Source organism: Phoca vitulina, unplaced genomic scaffold, assembly GCF_004348235.1.
Source record: "Phoca vitulina isolate PV1807 unplaced genomic scaffold, GSC_HSeal_1.0 scaffold52, whole genome shotgun sequence".
Lineage (NCBI taxonomy): Eukaryota > Metazoa > Chordata > Mammalia > Carnivora > Phocidae > Phoca > Phoca vitulina.
The window spans coordinates 7962149-7977150 of NW_022589755.1; the positions used below are offsets into that span (position 1 = coordinate 7962149).

The 15002-nt window shown below is 57.4% G+C and overlaps 2 protein-coding genes across 3 annotated transcripts in view; both read left to right on the forward strand.

Annotated features, from left to right (window-relative positions):
* Positions 1-995: 995 nt before the first annotated feature.
* On the forward strand, positions 996-8573 carry KPTN (kaptin, actin binding protein). Of its 2 annotated transcripts, XM_032388866.1 has the most exons (12): positions 996-1260; positions 1608-1690; positions 1803-1887; positions 1981-2035; positions 3045-3120; positions 3215-3288; positions 3647-3756; positions 3828-3905; positions 4575-4650; positions 5348-5483; positions 5576-5758; positions 6291-8573. In XM_032388866.1, exons 1-12 carry the CDS (start codon positions 1038-1040, stop codon positions 6399-6401), a joined length of 1290 nt encoding a protein of 429 aa, XP_032244757.1. In that variant the 5' UTR covers positions 996-1037; the 3' UTR covers positions 6402-8573. The 2 variants fall into 2 exon arrangements, with proteins under 2 accessions (XP_032244757.1, XP_032244758.1); XM_032388867.1 differs by lacking the exons at positions 1803-1887; positions 1981-2035 and having other exon boundaries at positions 1016-1260.
* Positions 8574-9000: 427 nt separating this feature from the next.
* Positions 9001-15002, forward strand: part of SLC8A2 (solute carrier family 8 member A2) — a 30425-nt gene continuing 24423 nt past the window's right edge. The window contains exons 1-2 of the mRNA XM_032388043.1: positions 9001-9135; positions 13645-14334. Coding sequence (XP_032243934.1) covers positions 13660-14334 — 675 coding nt within the window. The 5' untranslated portion in view covers positions 9001-9135; positions 13645-13659. The remainder of the gene's footprint in view (positions 9136-13644; positions 14335-15002) is intronic.

Consider the following 15002-nt stretch of genomic DNA (forward strand, 5'->3'; position numbering starts at 1 on the left):
TCCTGCAGTGTGTGTGTGTGTGTGTGAGAGAGAGAGAGAGAGAGAGAGACAGAAGATTAACTCAATGTGGCCAGACATTTGGCCAGCTCTTATCTTCTGGAAATGATGTACAGATGTATAGAGTCCCTCAAACTCCTGATGCCTTTCTAGAGTCCAACAAAAAAAAGCACATATATGAACCCCTGAAGACCCCAGAGCCTCCCCCACTTTCCAGTCATATCAGAGCCACCATTTCAATCCCTATAAATTGGGACAATAAACTCCTTTGCAGAGTTGGAAGAGTTCGTCGAAATTGATGTGTAAAGGATGACCTGGCACAGGGTAAGTGCTCAATAAATGCTGAGTAAATGAAAGCAGGGTAACAACAGCTGGGTGGCTGTCAGGATTCAGAGATGATCGGGGCCAACATGACTGGCACGAAGGAGGTATTCATTCAGTGAAGGAGGTGGTTCTTTGCCAGGACGGTCAGCCAGATCCCTTTTCCTTGGGTACGAATGCATTTCACCACTTTAAAGGTAACGTGATTAAAATAACAGACTACGGAACTATCTCGTATGGATTCCACTACCGCTTACTAGCTGTGCGATCATAGACAAATTACCTCCTGTGCCTCGATTCCTTCGTAAAACACAGTACCTACCTCAGCCTGCTTGTAAGTTTGAAATAAATAGAGGGAAAGCGCTTAGAACAGTTCCTGGCACGTAAGGACTATACTGAGTTTTAGGATTATTATTCTACCTTCCACAGAGCCCACAGCGAGGCCCACCAGCTCCCCAGTTCAGGCCGTGGCAGCCCCCTCCTGGACTCCGAAAAGGAGCGGCGAGGAGCGCGCACGCGCGATGAGGCAGTCTTATATAGGAAGCCCCGGCGGCCCGGCGGGTGGCCATCTTGGTAAAGGGCAGCGACGGCAGCTTCTTTACGTCATCAGTCTGCGCGACGTGCGGGGACCCGGCGGTTCAGGTCGCTTCGGGAGCGGTGGGTGGGGTGGGGCAGGGCGGGCGGCGGGCGCGGCCGGGGGTGAGTGGTTGAGGGGCGTGATGGGCGAGGCGGCCGTGGCCGCAGGGCCTTGCCCGCTACGCGAGGATAGCTTCACGCGCTTCTCGTCGCAGAGCAATGTGTACGGGCTGGCGGGCGGCGCTGGCGGGCGCGGGGAGCTGCTGGCCGCCACCCTTAAAGGCAAGGTGCTGGGCTTCCGCTACCAAGACCTCCGACAGAAAATCCGGCCCGTGGCCAAGGAGCTGCAGTTCAACTACATTCCCGGTGCGTGGCGCCATGGGGTTGGGGGGGCGGTCCTCGAACTTGGTGTTGAGAAGGCTTCTGAAGCTCTGAGCTGGGTCACCGTGATGAGAGAATGGGATCAGGGTGACTGAAAGGGATCAAGGCTGATAATGAGGAGGCATTGGTGTCAGTGGTTAGGGTTCAGGATTCCTCAGACCCAGAGGTTAGGATCCCTCCTACCACAGTTACGATGATCGGGATTCACATGGACCCAGAGATGATGGTAATTGCCATGGTCAGAGATTAGTGAGTCCTAGAGGTCAGGGGTCACTGTGATTGGGGATATAGGGGTCAGGAGTCTGCCTGACGTGAACTTTGTCCCCTGCCAGTGGACGCGGAGATTGTCTCCATCGACACCTTCAACAAGTCACCCCCAAAGCGGGGCCTGGTGGTGGGGATCACGTTCATCAAGGTATCCAGGCCCGCTCCACCTACCCATTCCCTCCTCCTCACGATCCCGCTGCGCCTGACCCAAAACCCTCTCGCTGCCCCTACTCTCCCCTGAGGCCAGTTTCCTACCCCAGGATTCAGGGGACAAGGGCAGCCCCTTTCTGAACATATACTGCGACTATGAGCCTGGCTCTGAGTACAACCTTGACTCCATAGCCCGTAAGTGTGGCCTCGAGGGAAGGAGGGTTGGGGAAGATGGGAGGGGGCGCCTGTCAGGTCCCCGGTGCCCATCTGCGTGTGCTCCCCTTACAGAGAGCTGCCTGAACCTGGAGCTTCAGTTCACTCCTTTCCAGCTGTGCCATGCAGAGTATGTAAGCTGCAGGTGTAATACTGTAGAGAGAGTGTGTGTGTGTGTGTGCACGCGCGCGTAGTGGGGAGGCTCTAGCAAACGAGGCAGCAAACCTGCCCATAGACAGTCAGACTCTAGTTTTGTTTTTTAGAGCATTGTGCTTTTAAAGTGGCTGTGGACTAGCCTTGGCCCTGAACTAGATAATCTGAGAGCTGATTGAGCACTTGTGTTCTAGACGTCTAGAACTCTGAGGTTCTGATGTTCTAGATTTGGATCCTGCAAGATCCAGAGATGCTAAGTTTTCTAGAGTCGTAAGCTCTGAGATTCCAAGATTTAAAAATTCTGCAGTTTGGTAGTTCTGAGATTCTGTAGCGATAAAGTCCTTCTCCTATCTCATATTCTCATATTTCAAGGAGACAGAATACAGACCATCTAGAATGTGAGGTTTCTAGAATCCCAAAGTGTGAAAATTCCACTCTAGAGCTCTGAGTTCCATTCTAGAACACCAGTGGTCTAGCACAGTGATTGGCCAAGTTTTTCTGTTAAAACTACTTGTCTGCCACTGTAGCAAGAAGACAGCCATTGACACTATGTAAATAATTGGTGTAACTGTGTTTCAATAGAACTTTTATTACAGCCACAGGGGGTAAGTTGGATTTGGTCTGTAGGTCATAGTTTGCCAGCCTCTGGTCTAGCAGGTGAGAATTCTAGAAGCTGATGTTCTGGATTCTAGGATTTGGATGTTCTGCTATTTTATGAGTCCAAATATCCATGGTGGCAATTTCTAGAAGTTCGAGTATTTCAAAGGAGATGGAAAGCAGAACTTCTGGAATACCGCAGTTCTAGATTAAAGAGGTCCTAGTGTTCTAGAACACTAGAGCCCCATGTTCCGTGCCTGCATCCACACCCAGAATGAGGATTCTAGCAGGTGAGGGCTCTAGAAACAGAAGGTTTCTGCGATTCTGAGGTTGGACAGTTCTACACATGGACTCTGCCACACTGGGGCTCTAGATTTGTCTGCTTTCAGGGTCCAGGTCGGGAATCAACTGGAGACAGTGTTTCTCCTGAGTGGGAATGACCCGGCCATTCATCTGTACAAGGAGGTGAGGCAGAGGGAGGCGCGGTGGGCAGGGCCCTGCCCCGGTCGCCATGGGCTGGTGCTGGGTGTGAGGCTGGCCTCGGTCTTGGTTCCCCCAGAACGAGGGGCTGCATCAGTTTGAAGAACAGCCCGTGGAAAACCTCTTCCCAGAGCTCACGAACCTGACCAGTAGGTAAGAGAGTCCCTGGAAAGAGGCCTTTGGGGACTGGAGCAGGCGGCCTCAGAGAAATCAGGTAGTGGGAAAACCCTTAGGAGCAGTGAGGATGGAGATGACCTCAAAGAAACTGAGCAGGGGAGGGGAGTTCAGCAAACTCGGGCCATGGATGTGACTTCAGAGAAGCTGGTCAACAGTGGTGATCACAGAGAAAACACGAAACAGACTCAGGGAAATCAGAGAACCTCAGAGAAATCAGACTCCCCAGCGGGTTCCCAGGTCTACGGGAAGGGGGTGGATGCTCCTGGGGAGGCAGAACATGGGACCGGTACCTGGTGACACCCTCAGCCCCGCTGTCCACCCGCCCGCCCACCAGTGTCCTCTGGCTTGACGTCCACAACCTCCCTGGCACGTCCCGGCGACTCTCCGCCCTCGGCTGTCAGAGTGGTTATGTCCGAGTTGCCCACGTGGACCAGCGAAGCCAAGGTGAGGTCCCAGGATGGGGACCGGGAGCCAGGGGCTGGGGGCAGGGCCCTGAGTCCTCCCCCTCCCCACAGAGGTCCTGCAGACATGGACGATCCTGCAGGATGGCCCCATCTCCCGAGTGATCGTGTTCAGCCTCTCGGCCCCCAAGGGTGAGCTCTGGTCCTGGGGTGGGGGGCAACTTCTGCAGGCTCGGCTCCCCACACCCAGGTTCATGCCCCTCTCCCAAAGTGTCCAACCCCCCCGCCCCCCCCCCCCATCGCTCCCAGGCCCCCTCCCTCCCCTCTGTGCTCTCAGATTTCACTTCAGCGACTTGCCCCAGTGGTCTAACCTTAGACCCTCTCTGGAGTTGGACTTCTGTCTTTCCCTTGGCGGTCTAACCATCAGCCGGCACACTGTGACTTCCTCTCATCCCCCCTCTGGCCTCTTCACTCTGTCTCTTGTTGTGATCTAATCCTGAGGTCCCCCCCCCGCACCCCTCCGCCCCAGGAACTCTGTGCGCCCTCCTGCTCGGGCTCCCCTCTTGCCCCACGTGTTGCTCTGTTCCTCTTCCTGTGCCCTGGCCTTCCCCGGTGGGTTCCTTTCGCCTGACCTCTGCAGGCTGCCTTCTGCCCCTCGGCTTGGTCTTCACTCCCACTCTGGCCTCACATCTGCTCCTCCTCCCGGCGTCTCCCCTCACTCCGCGTTCTCTTGTGGTCTAATCTCAAAGCATCCCTCCCTGGCACAGCTTCGGGTCTTCGTCCTGTCACGGAGTGGGGGGTGTGAGGAGGAGCCTGGAGCCTGTCGCCTCAGGCCCTGCCCCCCTCGTGTCCCTTCTGCAGAGACCATGGACAGGCCACAGCGGGAAGAGTACGGCGTGCTTGTAGCCAGCATGTTGGAGCCTGCAGTGGTGTATCGGTGAGGGGCCTCGGCAGGAAGTCCCTTTGGGGGAGGTCGTTCAGGGCTGGGCAGGTCAAGGTGGTCGTGCCCCATAGAGGGGAGTGTGAATGTCTGGACCTTGTCGGGGCTACCTCGATGCCTTGGGGTGGGAACCGAGATGCCCACTCCCCCTGGACAAGCGAGTTGGCAAATGCTTACCACCTGGCTCGGCGTGTGGCCGATCGATTTCTGGAGTGTCCCTACTCCCGCCGCAGTAGATTTCGAGCCACCAACATGATGCCAGCTAGCTGGCAGAATTTCTGAAAACGTCCCAGTCTGCTCTCGGGAACCAGAGCAAGCCAGATGTGGCTCCCCTGCTGGGCAGCGCAGGTGTCCAAGCTGGGACCGAGCCCTCCCCGCCCCGGCCCCACGGAGGCCGTGTGCGCGTCCAGACTGGAGGCAAAATGGGGCCTCCATGTGGGAGTGAGATGGCCCCGCCTCCAGGGGACAGCGTGGGTGTCCCTACTGGGGAATAGCGGGTTGCCAGTCTGGGAGTGAGCGATTTGGGTTCCCCTTGGTGGATGTGGAGACGTCCAGGTTGGAGACGAGGGGGTCCGGGCGTCAGGAGGAACAGCGTGGCCCAGACCTGGGAAGGGGAGCAGCATGGACACCCAGACCAGGCCTGCGGGCACTGTGGTATGACCTCAGTCTCCCCACTGCGTTCGGGGACCCTCAGGGACCTGCTGAGCCGGGGCCTCGAGGACCAGCTTCTCCTGCCCGGCAGTGACCAGTTTGACAGCGTCCTCTGTGGCCTGGTCACCGATGTGGACCTGGATGGGCGGCCCGAAGTCCTGGTGGCCACCTACGGGCAGGTGGGACCTGGGGAATGGGACCACCACCGCCTGTCCCCTCCCACTGCCCCGCCTCCCCATGTGACCCCCCCCCCCCCCCCCCCCCCCCGCAGGAGCTGCTCTGTTACAAGTACTTCGGCCCAGAGTCCGGGCTCCCCGAGGCCGAGCGCGGATTCCGCCTGCTGTGGCGGCGAGGCTTCTCCAGCCCGCTGCTGGCCATGGCGCACGTGGACCTGACTGGGGATGGGCTGCAGGAGCTCGCCGTGGTCTCCCTGAAGGGCGTGCACATCCTGCAGGTAGCCGGGCTTCCTGGGTTCAGTTCCCCTCGAAGCAGAGCCTGGGCTGGGGGCTTTGACACACCTGTTCTGTTGAGGGCATGCTCTCCCCAGAAACACGGAAGGGGACGGGAGAAGCCCCACGAGGACATGCATTCAGGCACCACCCAGGCGCCCCCCTCCTCTGCCTTATTAGCCTATCCTTTGTTGTCAAGGTCTCACCTTTGTCCCCCCCCCCCCCGCCCCCCCCCCGCAGTGGTCTAACCTCAGCCTCACTCCCATACAATGTAGTGTCTCTGCCATGTTTCGGTCCTTCCCTGTCCCTTCTGAGTTCTAACCTCACACCCATACATTTGGGCCTAGGCTCTGTTCCTCCCACTGGAAATTCAATGAAGGCCATCCTCTTGGGTCTAACTTCACCCCATCACAGAGACCCATTCCCACCCCACATGCTGGTCTGCTCTCCAACCTCCCGCCGCAGCCGAGCTCCCGCATGGTCCAACCTGCGCCCCTCCTGCCCTGTCTCAACTGGGCCTCCTCTTGTTTCCCACAGCACAGCCTGGTTCAGGCGTCGGAGCTGGTCCTGACCCGGCTTCGGCATCAAGTACAGCAGAGGAGACATCAGTCGCAGAGGCCTGGGGACAGGGCTGGTTTGGGGCCCTGAGACCTCGGCCTCCTGAGCTCCCACCCACTGCCCGCCCCGGGCCCAGGGGCAGTTCACTGGAGTAATCGCCTCTAGCCATTCATGGTGGGGAAGCCTCCTGAAGGAGGGGATGGTCTCCCCAGGCCCCCCAGGATGGTGGAGCTGGGAGTTCCTGCTCAGGCTCTGCCCCATTGTGCCCTGCAACTCTGGCTGACGCACCCCTGTCTCGTACCTCAGTGTCCCCGTTTGAAAATGGGATGATCTCACCCGACCCCCCCCTTCCGCCCCCAGTGAGAATTGGTCAGCCAATGATTATTTATATGTCCAGAGGAAGCGGACTTTGACTTGTCTTCATTCTTTCATTCTGGCAAGTGTTTGCACCTGCTCTGTGCCAGGCTCGGTGTTGGGTGCTGGAATCGCCCAGGAGAATAGGAGAGAGGGGCATATGGGGAGAGAAAATCCAAGGTTAGACCTAGAAGCGGGACTGAGGTGAGATCATAGTGTAGACCTCAGAGAATAGAAATGAGGCCCTGCTATAAAGGCTGAAGTGAAACCAACGTGGAAGAGATTGTAGAAGCCAAGGAAAAGGACTGAGGTTAGACCCCAGTGGAGCGCTCTGGATCTGAGGTTAGACCCCAGTGGGGCGCTCTGGATCTGAGGTTAGACCCCAGTGGGGCACCCTGGATCTGAGGTTGGACTCCAGTGTGGTGCCCTGGATCTGAGGTTAGACCCCAGTGGGAAAAATACAGAAATTAAGCCTCAAAAGAAAGGATACAGGTGGGAAGGACTGCCGTGGGAAGCTGTGGTCAAATTGCCGCAGAGGGTTTGAAGCTAGCCCCGCCCCCCATATGAATAATGCTGAGGTTGGACCCCGGACAGAAATTACTGTGGTTAGACCTTGTGCCGAGGGCCAAGGTTAGACCCCAACAGAAAGCAACTGAGTTTAGATCCCAGTGGGGCATACCGCGATGAGACCCAGGAGGGAGAGACCCAGGGTGTGCCATGCTGGAAAGGACCAAGGTTAGATCTGATTGAAAAGCCCAGGGGATCCAGTGACCAGGGAGTTTGAGACAGGGCTGGTTTCCCTGGCCCAAGGCTGGGCTGGCTGTAGGATTTGCTCCCTCTGGCAGCCCCGGCTAGGGCAAGGGAGAAGGAAGCAGAGGCCTGTATCTCCGGGACCAGTGGAGGGCAGGAACGGGGAGAACTCTCGCCCTCCCCCACCGCAGGCCAGAAATAGCGTCTGGGGCAGGGGGCTGGGGACTAATTCCCGAGCAGGATCCAGGCTGGTGGGGAGGGTGGGCTTTTTCCTCCCTGGGGCAGGGTTTGGGTGGTACTCCTGCTTCCCAGTGCAGAGGGGCAGACACCACAGTCATTCTGGCCATCCGTCTACCTCCTACCAAGGAAGTCCACCCAACAGTCTGACCACCCACACTGACTGTGAAGACCAAGCCACCTGGTGGGTTTTTAGGAGGCAGGAGCCCACCAATCCTTGGCCACCCTTGTCAGCTCCTAGAATCCTGGGCCCAAGCGTGGGAAATTGCAGGGAGCTGAATCGCCTCCCTCTTCCTGGCAGCCCGCCCAAGGGTGTCCAGCCTGGACTGGCGATGGGCATGGACTGTTGGCGTGGGCGGGGTCTCCTCCCTCCTGCTGCCCGCCTGCCGTCCTGGGTGGGAGTGGGACCCCGGCATGGGATTAGGTGAGTTTCGTCAGCAGTGGTGTGAGTCTGTGAAGCGTGTGCTCACGGGCATGTATGTGCACCTGTGTGTCCACTTCAGGGCTCAGGATTTTGTATCTTCAGGACTCAGCCCCCCGCCTGGCCGTTTGCGGGTTCGCTGCCTGACTTCTCACTTGCTCCTCCGTCTGGGACAGCGCACAGTGGAGTGGTTAAGGCTGTGGAGCCTGAAGCCCCACTTGGCCACTCTGTGCCTCAATTTCCCCATCTGTAAAATGAGGCTAATAGCATTATCTCACAGGGTTATTAGAAGGGCTAGTTGTGTCAACACCTGTCAGTCACTTACCAAAAAAAATTTCTAACATCGCCTGGCAGGTGGTAAGGGCGGTATGAATGGCAACTGTTGTTACTATTATTAATGGGTGCCTTTGTGGTTGTTTCTGGCTTGCTTGGCGAGGTTATGTCTGCAGGCACAGCATGTGAATTTGGATCTGACTGGTTAAACATTCTTGCCCTCCCCCTGGTTCTGTGAGCCTGTAACTATTTGTAGCTGTTCGTGCCTCTCTGGCCCTTGTATGGATCAGAGTGTGTGTGTGTTGGGGAGGGGGGAAGGATGCCTCTGAATGACCCCCAAGCTCCCCCCAAAACACACACACACACACACACACAAAAGCACCCTCCGCCTCTGTCCCTTGTCTGTGGTGCTGAACCTGAAAGGGTGGGTGGGAGGCTTGGGCTCCCCCCCAACCTCCTCTCTCCAGGCCCCTCCCCAAGCCTCCCCCCGCCTCGCCGCAGCCTCCCCTCTCCCCGCCTCCTCCTCCTCCTCTCTGTCTCTGGCTCCTCCTCCTCCCTCCCAGCACTCTCCCCCGTCCCTCCTCCTCCCTCTCTCCTGACTCCCCCTCCCCCGTGTCCCTCCCCCCTCTTCCTCTCCTCCCTCTATCCCCTCTCCCTCCCCTCCTCCCTGGCTCTCCCTCTCAGTCTCCAGCTTCTCTCTCTCTCTCTCTCTTTCTCTCTCTCTCGGGTGGAGTCACCCACCATTGCCAGCCCAGTGCTAGGGGGACCTGCTCCAAGCTGCAGCTGCAGGTAAGAGACCCTCCGTTGTGGGGGGGGGGGGGCGTGGAGGAAGGATGGTGTTGTCCCAGGCGGGTGGAGGGGGACATTTGAGGAGCCAGGAGCTGCTTTTCCCTGAGCTCGTTTATGGGGGTTGGGGGGCTGCATATCCCGGGTAGGGATACCCAGTCCCTTCTGTGGGTTGGGGGCGCCACCAGCAGCCAACATCCTCAGCCCCTCCTGTGTTCCAGGGAGCATGGCGGGCTGAGGAGGGGGTGCCTCCTGGGCACTGACGGGGCGAGAACACCCCAGCCTGTCTGGGGCAGCCACCCTTCGCCTTCTCTCCCTCCGCCCCCGCCTTCCTGCGTCTGGGTCTCATCTTTCTGTCTCTCCACATCTCTTGGGGGTCCTGTCCTGCAGAGTCTGGCTGCCTCTCTTGAGTCCCTTTCCCTGTGTCCCTGTCTCTCAGTCCCTTACTCGCACCTCTGTCCCTCTGGTTTCCTCTGTGCATGGGTCTGTTCTGTGTCTTTTCGGGGTTCTGTCTCTAAGTCCTTGGTTTCTTTCTCTCTGCCTTCCTCTTTCACCATCTGTGTGTGTGTGTGTCTCTGTCTCTCTCTCCCGTCTCTGCTCTCCTGTGTTTCTGTCTCTGTGGGTGTCTCCCTCTCTCTTCTCTGCCCCTCTCCCTCCTCTCCATCTCTGTAGGTATGTGGTCTCTGTTTCTCTGTCTCTCTCTTCCCTGGTAGTGGGTTAACTCTCCTCCTACACACCTTCGTCCCTGCCCCTGGCCAGGGGGAGACCTGGAGGAAGAAGATTACCCCCACTCCACAGAGTGGGCTCCCCCAGAAGGCGCGGAGTCCCCCAAACTCCTCTCCCTTCTTCAGCTGAGCTCCCGCCCATCCTCCCGGCTGGCTTGTGCCCCATCCCTCCCCACCCCACCCCACCCCCCAGGACAGAGCTCCTCTCCTCTCCCCTGCCTTGTATCTGGCATTCTGAAGCCAGTCCTTCTTGCAGTCTAGCCTATATACCCTTTGTGGTGGACACTGCACCAGTCCCCCGATCTTGCCTCCCCATTCCTCTTCATACAGACTGGACCGGTCCTTCCTGCAGTCTGACTTCTGTACCTCTTTTGCCATTTGTGCATTGCTTGCTTCACTCGTCCGTTCCTTTGACAGTTACTGAGCACCTTTCCTACTCCAGGCACAGCACTAAGGTCCTGGGTGAGTCAGGCCAGTCCTTTCTGCAGCCTCACCTCCATCCCTCTCATGGCATACCAGCCTCAGACCTGTCTCTCAGTGGAGGTGGCTCTCCAAAGCTACTTCACCATCCCTTGGGGGCTCCGAGAGGGCCCTCTGAGTCTGGAGGTCCCTGGCCAGTGCATCTTCTTCTTTCCTGGGGGAAGGGGGCCCCAGAGAAGCTGGGCGAGAGTGAGTGACCAGGGGAGAGGTGTGGGCCTAGCCTGTAGCCCAGGCTGTGATGGGGTGAGGTCCTCAAGTATCCATGTGGGGCCCAGCTGGATTTGGAAGAGCACCAGCTTAGCAGTCCTATGCCTTGAGTTTCCATCCTCCCCTGCCCCTGATTTGAAGCTACTTGACATGGCCGTGCTCTTTTCCCCTCCAGACCTCAATTTACCCATCAGGGTGTCATAGCCCTGAGCACTGAGACTATGTGTGACCCCCAGGCTGGGACGTGGTGCTGGGAGAGCCTGGCTCACCCCTGGAGCAGTAAGTGGGTGTGTTTAGAAGCCTGTGTCCCCACCTCAGAATCCCTCCGAGGGGTGGCGGGCAACCCTTGCCCCCACCAGAGCACAACCAGGAACCACCACCTCCCTTGCCAATGTGAGGGACGTGAGGGAGGGAGGAGGTCCCACCTGGCATACCGGACTGGACCCCCCCCCCCCGCCCTTATGCTTGCAGTCTCACTCTAGGAAGGAGGTCTCCGAGCCCCTGGGAGGCGCGGGAGGCGGACCCGGGGTGCTCACCACTGACCCAGCTGGTCACCTGCCCACGAGGGTGGGGAGAGATGCAGAGATGCCACCATCTGCCCTCCAGACTCCTACCCTGGCCTCAACCTGATCCTTTTGCCCCTGGATTCTAAACCCAGCTTAGGTTTCAGGGCTGCTGGTGGATGGAGAAGGCATAGGCAGGCGCCTCCAGCAGAGGAAGCCCAGCTGGCCCCGGCGGCAGGGCTCAGAGCTCTTGGTCCTTCGTTTCACAAATATTTATCTAGTGCTTTCTCTCCCTGACCCCTCCTCCCCTAAGGCCTCAGTGAGAGAAAACCAGGTTTTGCAGGAAAAGAGATTGAGCCAGGCTGCTTTGCCCAGCCCCTGGGCAAGGAGGGCAGGCATGAGAACACCCACTGGCAGACTCTGGTCTCCCTTGAGGACCGCAGCAGGAGGGACAGGTGGTTAGACTTGCGGGGCAATTTCCAGGCCGTGGCCCTCCCATGACAGAGGGAGTTTGATGCTTGAGATGAATTCTTGACTCCCAGGTGGCCCTTGTTACTCCTGAAAGCCTGGGAGAAGGGAGGGAGAAGAGAGCATGAGTCTTTGCTTTGGATCCTGGTGGGTTTGTAATTATGCCTAAGTTGTTGCTAATTAGGGGGCTGCTAATTAGACGTATCATTAGGGGCCTTGCTAAGGGGGCTAATTGTGCAGTGGCCCTTTAAGAATCCCCCTCTCCCCGCCCACACACACACACTCACACACACACTCCTCTCCTCAGGGAAGTTCTGCCAACATTCTGCCTCCCTCCCCCAGAGGAGCCAGCTCCCTGCCCGTGAGTACGTGGGCGTGTTTTGGGGGCAGGCTGTGGGTTAGACTCAGAGAAGAACTTTCGGACAGAAATGCAAGTTACCGGGAGAACTGAGGCAAGACAGCGATCAGGGAGGTGCAAGCTCAGAGGGCCCCTCCTTCTTCTGTCAGTCCCCCCCTTTTTTTTTTATAGGCTACTGGGTTACCAAGGCAATGCAAGAGTCGGGCAGGGGAACTGGGAGTTTGGACCACTCTTGGAGAGAGAAATGGAGCCAGAGTTGGTGCTGGAAGCTTTGAACGAGTTTTTGACCTCTGAGCCTTGGCCCTCTCCATCCAGGAACTGGTTAGGGACTCCCCATAGTGGGGTGGCGTCGTTTTGAATGGAGAGCTCAGGAAGGTGTCTGAGTGGAGAACTGGAGAAGAGAGGGTGAATCTGTGGGGATGAGTGTCCCAGGAAGGGGGAACAACAGGGGCAAAGGCCCTGAGGCAAGAACTTGTCTAGTATGTGAGGAACCTCAAGGTGGCTGGGGCCAAGCAAGCAAGGGGGAGGAGATGAAGCCAGAGAGGGAACGAGGGGGGCAGATCATGTGAGACCTTATGAGCCAGGGCGAGGGCTGTGGTACTCTGGCTGAGACTGAGTCGGGAGCCATGGAGGGTTCTGAGCAGAGGAAGGATGTGAACTGACTTGGGTTTTTGGGGTTTTTTTTAAGATTTCATTTATTTATTTGAGAGAGGGAGAGCATGAGCTGGGGGGAAGGGCAGTGGGAGAAGGAGAAGCAGACTCCTCGCTGACCACAGAGCCTGACACGGGGCTCAATCCCAGGACCCCGAGATCGTGACCTGAGCTGAAGGCAGACACCCCACCAACTGAGCCACCCAGGCGCCCCTGGTTTGCGTTTTTAAAGGGAACTGAGGCAAGACACAGAGATAGCCTCTCAAACCCAGAATCAGAGGCTGGAGAAGTATTGAAACTGTAGAGACCCCACAACCCACAAATGAGACCAAAAGCCCAACACGGGGCCTCGTCATAGCTGCTGAAGACCTGGGCACCTCACAGAGACATAGGGGGTACTGGAGAGAGACACCTGCCGCCATTGCAGGGCAAGATGTGAGTGGGAGACCCTACAGCAGCCCCTCCCCAGTCCCGCTCAGACAGACAGGCAGACAGACATCCCAGACCCCAAGCAGGAGCCCTCTGAGGGTCAATTTGGAAACCATTAGACTTGCCTAATGAATTGACGGCTTCCAGCCCCTCGCCTCACCCGCTAAATTATTCAGTCTGTGTTCTTTGGGGCCTGGCTTCATTCCTCCCTCGTCTGTGGGATTCATCTGTGTGGCTGGGTGGGTCAGCAGCCCCTTCCCTTTCCAGGGCCTATAACATTCCTCAGTGTGAGTGCTCCGTGCTGGGCTTCTCCATTTACTGCTGAGAGGCATCTGGGTTGTTTCAAGACGGGAGCTGTTAGACATTCTCGGATGTGTCTTTTGGCAGACACAGGACCAATGGCTCCCGGGTGCACGTGTACCTGGGAGGGGGACGGCTGAGTCCTAGGACACGGGATGTTCATCTCTAGTTCCCCAAGGTGGTGAGAGCAACGTGTACTCTCCTCTGTCTTTATCTTTCTCTCTTAGTCTCTGTCTGGCCCTCTCTGTCTCTCTGCATCTCCCTCTGCCCCCATCCTCCTCCTATCAGCCCTCTGCTTGTCCCCCATGCTCTACCCCCAAGAAGCCTTGGCTCCTGTGCGAATGGGAGGGGTCCGTGCCCCTCACCCACACTTCTTCCTCCTCCCCCACAGGACCCGACACCCTCCATGGCTCCCCTGGCCTTAGTGGGGTTTGCACTCCTCCTGGGGACGCCCCCATGCTCAGGGGCAGCCACCCCAACCCCCTCCCTGCCGCCTCCCCCCGCCAATGACAGTGATACCAGCACAGGGGGCTGCCAGGGCTCAAACCGCTGTCAGCCGGGGGTCCTGCTGCCCGTTTGGGAGCCCGATGACCCGTCGCTGGGTGACAAGGCGGCACGAGCTGTGGTCTACTTCGTGGCCATGGTTTACATGTTCCTGGGTGTGTCCATCATTGCCGACCGCTTCATGGCGTCCATCGAGGTCATCACGTCAAAGGAGAAGGAGATCACCATCACCAAGGCCAACGGTGAGACCAGCGTGGGCACCGTCCGCATCTGGAACGAGACGGTGTCCAACCTCACGCTCATGGCCCTGGGCTCCTCAGCCCCTGAGATCCTGCTGTCTGTCATCGAGGTCTGCGGTCACAACTTCCAGGCGGGCGAGCTGGGCCCGGGCACCATCGTGGGCAGTGCTGCCTTCAACATGTTTGTGGTCATTGCTGTGTGCATCTACGTCATCCCAGCCGGTGAGAGCCGCAAGATCAAGCACTTGAGAGTCTTCTTTGTCACTGCCTCTTGGAGTATCTTCGCCTACGTCTGGCTTTATCTCATCCTTGCCGTCTTTTCCCCGGGTGTGGTCCAGGTGAGCAAGGACCCATGGACACCTCCTTGGTGCATGTATGTCTGCAAAATCCAGAGGGGTGGCTCCCTGGGCTTGGAGACTCGATTCATGTATTTGCAGAAATGCATGCTTACATCTGGGAGGGCTGCCAGGTATGGTTGTGCAGGTCACACACTGCACAAGGGCATTGGGCTGGAGAAGGCAATTTGGGGCTGGAGTCCATTTGAGTGTGCCCAAGCCATGTCTGGATGGCTCTGCAGGTCCTGGAAAGGGCTCCTCCGCCCAGAGGGGGGTGACATTTTGCAATATATCCATCCAGAAGGGGCCCCTTTTAGCTCTCACAATGGTGCCGTATGTGTTAACAGAGTCCTTATGATCTGTGTAATGCATACCACACGCAGTTCATGGTCTAGCCAGGTATTTGCCAGGTATGTTCACATGTTTTCTTCCACTCCCTGTCTTGCATAATTTATTCCCACCTTTATAATAAGACCGCCTGCATTTGCATAATTCATGCCACAGTTGCATAATCCAACCTTGTGTTTTCTGACAGTGCTAATCAACTTGGGTAACTTGGTACAATTTGCATAATGTATCCATGGGCCTGCATAGACGTAGGCCCACATCTGGTAAACTAGCTCTGTATTTGCCAGATATGCAATTGTGATTTGCATAATTCATTATTCATA